The sequence below is a fragment of the Athene cunicularia genome, assembly GCF_003259725.1.
Source record: "Athene cunicularia isolate RWA chromosome 6 unlocalized genomic scaffold, athCun1 chr6_part2, whole genome shotgun sequence".
In the NCBI taxonomy this organism is placed as follows: Eukaryota; Metazoa; Chordata; class Aves; order Strigiformes; family Strigidae; genus Athene; species Athene cunicularia.
In genome coordinates this window covers 1,146,873-1,154,346 of record NW_020799106.1, presented here as the reverse complement: position 1 = coordinate 1,154,346, position 7,474 = coordinate 1,146,873, and the positions used below count along the sequence as shown (strand labels likewise).

The following is a 7,474-nucleotide window of genomic DNA, read 5'->3' as shown; positions in this document are numbered from 1 at the left end:
ATACAGAATTTTTAAGGTATCTATTACGTTGCTGGTTAGGAAAGCAAACTGAACTGAGCCTTTGCTTAGTGTAACGCTGTCTGGTGGAAGGCTGATGTCGAGATGAACGCTTGACTAACACTTTGAAGTATTTTGTCAGTTCCCTTATTCACAGCATAAATTTGAGGCAGGGGGCTTTGTTTCAGCCGGTGTGTTTGCGGCTGAGGCTGCTCGTTGACCCTACCCCAGGCTGGCTTGGTAAAAGGCCACAGGCTCCTCCAGCGGACAGACAGCGCTCGCGGTTGCCAAGAGCTCCAGAGGAGTCGGGGCTTTGCACAGTCCTTCGTTCCCAGGGAGCCAGAGCTCAGGGGTCCTGTGGTGCGAGCGATCTTGCGGTTGCCCCAGGAACCAGGGTGATGTTCTCGGTTACAGAAGCGGCCAGGGGAGCTGATTTGATGTGGGATGGCCATCAGCAGGCTTCTCCTGCCGTAAGTGCAGCTCCGCAGTCGCTCACGGAGCGCCTCTCCTGAGGAGAACTTCCTGCCTAGGCCTGACTCTCGAGGAGCTCTCATAAACCTCCGTTTTCACTGTGAGGCCGTGTCTGCAATTCATTTGCTCTTTTTCTGATTAGGTTTATTTTGTCTTTATTAATAGACCAGGATCTTCTGTCTAATAGGCAAACATGAGTCATCTGAAGTTGTTTGCAGCCACTCTGCAGTGGCATGGCATGAAACTCCTGGAGAAGCAAGGTACAGCCAGAAGATTGTTTTTACATGGCCAACGGTACGTTTCATCAGGAACCTCAGAACCATTCCTGAGTGGGAGTAATTCAAATTATGTGGAGGAAATGTATTATGCGTGGCTTGAGAACCCTCAAAGTGTACATAAGGTGAGTCTAAAACTTGTCTGTAAGTGATAATATCAGGTTAATAGCGGAATCGATTTTTTTTCTTTTTTAACTTGTTTTATATAAAGTCCAGAAAAAGGTCTCATATGAAATGAAAAATGTGAAACTAATTTCCCACATATTGATTGTTGTAAGAGGTGATATTGCAGCTAAAAAAGTACAGAGGAGCCACGGGCACAGTGAACTGAGCAAAAGGAATGAGAAGTCCAGATCAGAATTAGTAAGCTGCTCAGAAACTGTCAGCATTCCTCTGTGGAGATGCTGTTCGAGCAGTCTGATAAGTAATTAGTTACATCTAGAATACCCAAGAAATGACATACTTTGAATTTTTTTGGTTTATTATAATAAGGTCACATCAGAGGATATGTTATATTTAAACAGTATGTGTTGACATTGCTGCTCCTAAACTGTCTGAAGATGAATGTTCAGTTTCCTTTAGGTAGCTGTGGAAGTTGTAACCTTAAAACTGAATCTGAAATTGTCAGAGAAGCCTTCTTAAGTACCATGAGAAGTATTTTGTTCTGGCTCTCTCCCTCTCTCTCCAGGCGACATAGATTTGTTTGCTTTTTTAAAATTTTAAATCTATTGCCCAAATCCTTTCTTGTGGGCAAAATACATAGACTTATTTTTTCACAAGCTTTCTGCTGACAAGGGCGGCTCTCTTATGGTGATACATGTGTAGTAACTGAAGAAGCTGATGAGAAGTCTGATAAATTCCAAGACAGACAAGTAATTTTCTAGAGAAGGAATGTGAATTGTGCCCAAAATGTTTACCAAATTGGCTGTGTATTCCCTTATTCTTGAGGTACGTATATCATAAATGTCACTTGGAAGTTGTTGCTCTAAGTTGGATAATCTGTCTAGAGCATGAGGAAGTGACACATGTTGAGGGGGGGGAGGAAGAAAGGAAACAAAAAAAGCAGTTTTGTAGCTGGTTGTTTGGGTTTTTTTGGAAGTTGCGTATGAATTTAGACTTGTTGGAAGGTGACATACGCAGCGACAACTCTGAAGGCTGGATGTTATTCATATAGCAGATAGATCCCAGGTCTTTTTTATTATGCCTTAACTTGGAACTGAAGAGACCTCCAGGAGTGGCTGCTCCTTCCATCCCATCGCTCTTTGATTCCTCGCTGTGTCACTGCCAGTGTAGAGCAGGGGAGCACGTTGTGTGGATGCATTGAATTAATTCCTGAGAAGCCCTCGTGATGTGTTGGGGTTATAGGTCGATATTAACCCTTTATTTTGAGGACACTGAAGGGATAAACTCACGTGTAAGGAGCGTGCGTGGTGACATCTTGTGACTCGTTTTGTTGAAGCTCCATTGCTTCACGGCGCCCCCCTTTAAGAGGAATGACATTTCCCATTCAGACGCGTTACAGAGGGGTGAGTTTTGCTGCTGGTCAGTCTTTCAAACTTCTACTGGGGCATAGACCTCAGGAACTGGGCCCCAGCGCTGGGCAGGGCGCTACGCCGCGGGCAGGGAGCGTGGCGGGGCCGCTCTCCAGGGTGCTGACGGCCGCGGTAAGCCAGGACTAGGAGAGCCCGAGACTAGAGGCTGCTGCGAAATGTAGGCCTGCCTCTTGTTCTGCCCATAATTAGGGGTAGGTGGGAAGGCTAGAAATCCTGCCGGAAGATTGACCAGTTCGCCTGACAGCTCAGGCACCGCTGGGCAATGGATCTGGTGATGCAGTTTGTAGGTTGATCAGTGACCGATAAATTAGCAAAAGTGAATTAACAGAGCAATGTAAATATGCTGGGCGAGTAGGGTGTGGCCTAGTGAGTGCATCTCGACTAATTCAAGATGCATTTTGAAAACGTGTGGTTGCTTTTCTGGGTTAACTGTATGTAATATACTTACAACAGTAATGAACTGAAGTAAGTTCACTGTGTCCCTGGTTTATGAAGCTTAAAAGAATATGATTGATGGACATTGTGGATTGCTTTACAACTATTCCTGCCTAAATAATTAGGTTTTTCACAGCCTAGAAAAAAAAGGGGGGGAGGAGAATGATGCTGATTAATTTGACTTTATTTCAGCAACAAAATTAATTTTTGGTTTCATAAAAACCATTTAATTTCATCAGCTGTAAATACCTACCCAAGATTTTCGTTGACAGAAATTGTTCAGTTTGGGCTTTAATAAAACAGGTTAAAAATGTTGAGAGTTGAACTCACCCCGTTTTCTTAAAAATACAAAAAAAAATTCATGTCATAGCTGTATGACTGTAGGCAAGTTGTGAATTTGTGGTGGAAGTGATGGAAAATAACATCAAGAGACACCAACAACTTCTGTGGTGTTGGTTTTGGTGCTGTTACTGATTTGATTCTTTCTGCAGACCACTCGTATTTCGTTGTTTTATCCGGTATGTCCAGCATGGTTTAGAGAACCAATCTGTGGTAGGTGTTCAGACATTACATCCTCTTTACTCTTTTTCCTCTTTGTTTCCTACATTTCCTCATGTTTCTTCTTGGATATCACCTCCTTACCAGAGGGGATGTACCTCCTTCTAGTTGATGAGATGAAAAAGCTTTATTTTTCCTAGGCTTTAAAAATCATGCTCTGTTCACTTTTACTTAGAAACCTCAGTTACTCAAGTCTTCTCAAGTTATTTACCTCTCAGAAAATTTGAGTGGACATGTCTTCCCATGTATGCTTATTTCAAACTTTGAAATGTGGCTGCCGTGTTCCAGTGAGCGTATTTAGTGTTACTACCCCTTTTCCTAAGAATCTCTCCATTCTATGTACACCATGGCTATATATAAAGGAATATGCATTTATATCCATAGGAGCTTTTATTCTTTGTGCCAATCCATTCCTCTGATGACTTCCTGCTTTTCCTTGCTTTCAGATTTCCTGTCCTTAGAGTAGCCAAAACAACAATCAGAATAAAATGACGTGTGCTCTGAAAAAGGCATCGTTATTTCTCCTTGAAGCATGGTGTCAGGGCCATAGATCATAAGGGAGAAGCTTGACAAGGCTCAGTTATTACTCTCACAAGATTAATTACAAAATGGCATGGTTGGATATCGAGTACATAATGCCTGCCATGTTATCCTGTATGCAGCTGCTCTGCTGTGAGTGGGTAATCACTTCCTTGTTTTATGTACTTGGAGAAAGTGTGGGGTTTTTTTGTTTTGTTTTGGCTTCATTTTTTTCTTCTTAAATGATGTGGTGATGCTCAGTGTGTGTCTTCTATGGCTTTACTGTCCTCGCTGCAGTTGATAAATATTGTGATGTCACTAGAAAAAAACCCAAACCATCCGGATAACTAATATGTTACTTGTTATTTTAAGTGTAGCACTGTTTATTATATGAGAGTAGAATACTGCCACTGAATCACTTGAATTGTATTACATCAGAAAATAATAGTTAACTACAATATAAATTTGCTGACGGGGGAAAAAAAACCCAATATATTATATATCACTATGGTAATTTATTTTTTTTCAGATGTATTTTTTCTATTGTAAGTTTTCTCTACCATTTTCTGGAAGAACTTTACTGATTTTGTTGAGAACCTGCAGGTTTGCCGTGAGACCAAGCTGGTCTGTCTGTTCAGTCACGTGGCAAGTGCTGTTGCCAAAGACTGACATTGATACACAAGACTTGAAGACTATAATCTGGTATCAATCTTGAAAGACACTGTAGAAATTTGTGAAGGCTTTGATGGATGTATATCTAGAAAAAACTAATTTTCTGTAGCCAAATGATGTATTTTCCCTCCCTTCTGATTAAATGTCAAGCCTGCCCGACAAATCAATGTTCAAAAATGCGATAGGAAAAAATAGTGTGGGTTCCTTCTGTCCCAGCTGGCTGCATCTTCAGATGGGAACGTTTGGAAGGTATTTCCTTCTGAGTTTGCATGAAGACAGGGTCTTATGCTTATTCTCTTTAAACAGGTAGCTTGTTGGGCAAGTCTATTGGAATTTTTTTAGCAACTGTCTCAGTAGAGCACTTGTCTAAAACCAACTGTTTGAGGGGCTGCGATGTGCTTACATCTAAATTAAAAGCTTCTGGCTCAACAAAGGAATAGTTACATTATTCTCATCATTGTTTGTGTGTCATGGTGTTGGAAAAAGTGAGGAAGGAACCTTAACATAAGAAAAGCATATTCTTCATTAAAATTTTGGATGAATACCAAATACTAGATTTGTCATGGATCCAAATGTGTGTTTGGAATTTCCTAATTTAATAAAGTTAATAACTGTGTCTTGCCAGGGTGATTCATCCAGCCTAAGCAGCCGTAGTTGTAACATGAAGGAGTTGTATCTGGTTTTCCACTGTCAGGGAGCTGCAGACTCTCAGACTAGGTGCAGCCTAGGCATGGAATAACAATACTGTTGTTAGTACAGAGCAAGAAGGTGTGTGGAGAGAATACCAGAGGAAATGCGGTTACACTGATGGATTTATAGACCATTTATAGGATGTTGTGTAATTCAGATTTCCAATCTCAGTGTGGCTAGCGAGGTGTCACAGTCAGAAGAACATGGGAGATGGGCATAAATGAGAGAAGGGAGGGGGAATGAATTCTTCCATCGGTGTGTCTGGAACAGACCAGCAAACATGATCTATAATCTTAATTTGGCATGGCATATAAAAGTTAGGCCGTGTTTAGATCGAGTCTGTGTAAGAGCAGGGTGATAAATTAAGTAAGCTTACGGTATTTGTATCAGTGCAGCTGTGCCTCAATAAAGAGGCGAGAGGTGCGTTAGGGCAGTGTCTCAGGCAGCGGCTCCGTGCTAACGCTGAGGCTCCCGCCCGCGGGGCCGGTGGGTCCTTCCGCTTCCACAGCTTGAGCTGGAAAGGTTGGGTGCTGTTCAGCTCTCGTACCCTGCCCCTCTCATAGTGGTTCTGAGCACCTTAAAGCTTGTAGAAATTTCAGTATGAAGACTTTTTGTTAATGAAAACAGAATTTTAGAAATATTTGTCTGTCGTGCAGTGTTGGTATATTATTTTGATTCTTTTGTGTATTCTGTAATGAATATATTAAGTAACGTTCTTATTAAAAATCAAATCTTTGGGCTACCTTTTGTCTTTTCTGGTACTGGTTCCTTGGAATGCTTTAATGCCAAGCTCACAGCCAGGGTAGATAACATGCACTGTACAAAATGATATTTAGCTTTTACAGTTCTTCTGTTCCAGTCACGAAGACTTTGAAGTTTTGAAGTAGGTTCCTTTCCTTACTTAGCCGAATCGAGGAAAGTGTTTTATGACCTTCCATCGCCTCTTATGGAAACTGTAAACTAAGGGCAAGTATTGATTAGTCCCCTGCTAGTGCAGGCTTTCTTCTTCACTTGGTATAAGCATCTCAGAGGTTTTATTCCTTTCTGCTGCTGTCTGTTGGCACCCATATGTCTAATACCATCCCAGCGTGGGACGGTGACCACCTCAGCAGAATGGAAACAGTTCAGGAAAACCAGACCCGGGCAGATGTGGAGGAAGTGGCTTGTGTCAAAGTGCAGTTGGAAACAGAAGGATCTTTCACTGTCGTGATTCAGCTTCTGAAATGTACTCTTCTAAAGTTATGACTTGCACCTGAAACCAGGTCTATCACTTCTTTTCTAGTAAGGTAACTGAAGCTAGCGAGGAAAGGATCTTAGACCAGAGGCCTCACCCAGAAAAGCTGTAATTGCTTTTAAACCATTTCTTCAAGAAAGGCCCTTAAGGACAGATTCTGATTTAGCATACTCAGTGAGTGTCTTGAAGTACCATAAATTCTGTAAGTATCATTAAAGGAGTGGATTAATTTAATTCATAAGGTTTTCAGTTTTATAGGCTTGATACCTCTTTACCAGCAGCATGATATCATACCCATTACTGCTTGCCTGAACAAACATCACAGTTAAAAAGAGCTGTGGGAATGAATAATGTACAAAGACGCTTTGCACTCACACGTGCTGGAGAATTTTCTTCTGAACAAGCTCAGTGTAAGGCGTGAGATGAAGAGGGTTCTGCGTGACCGAAACACTGGTTGTGCTGCCTGTTAGTGGTTCTGGAACGGGCTCAGGTGCCGTTTGCAGCTTGAAGGAGCTGGTTTTGGTTGAGGTAATAAATTTTCCTCCTCCTTTCCTTCTCTGTGCACATGTCCAGTCCTGGGATTTGTTTTTCCGAAATGCTAATGCTGGCCAACCTTATGACCCCCACCTACCGGATCAGTTGGACAGAAAGGCATCGTTCCTCCAGAGCCATGGCCTGGCCCAGACCCCGGGTAAAGCTGAAAAGCTTGTTGAAGATCACCTTGCTGTGCAGTCTTTGATAAGAGCGTACCAGGTAAGTGTACTTTGGGCTTGGTGTGGGAGGGTCTCTTCTTTGCAAGCAGCCTTTTTCTTCCTTTTATGTTCTTTGTCTTCTGCCCTAACTCTTGCCTGTTGCATCGCTTCTGCTCCAACATGTCTGGAACCAGACCGTCCTTTCCTCCCAGCACAGCGTCTGAACGCTGCGGCTCTGGAGTCAGACTGGGATGCTCCTCTGGCTCAGCAAGCTCAGGGCTCGGATCACCCACAGCCCTGGTGCTGCTCACCTGGCTGGGCCGGGAAGCTCTTTTTGGAGACAGTCATTTGTGAAAGGGAACAGCAGTCTTCTGGGTT

General features: G+C 42.6%; 1 protein-coding gene across 2 annotated transcripts in view; it reads left to right on the top strand.

The window, feature by feature from the left end:
* Positions 1-637: 637 nt before the first annotated feature.
* OGDHL (oxoglutarate dehydrogenase like) overlaps positions 638-7,474 on the top strand; it is a 47,150-nt gene continuing 40,313 nt past the window's right edge. For both annotated transcript variants that reach the window (XM_026852066.1, XM_026852067.1), the window contains exons 1-2: positions 638-868; positions 6,978-7,157. In XM_026852066.1, coding sequence (XP_026707867.1) covers positions 662-868; positions 6,978-7,157 — 387 coding nt within the window. In that variant the 5' untranslated portion in view covers positions 638-661. The remainder of the gene's footprint in view (positions 869-6,977; positions 7,158-7,474) is intronic.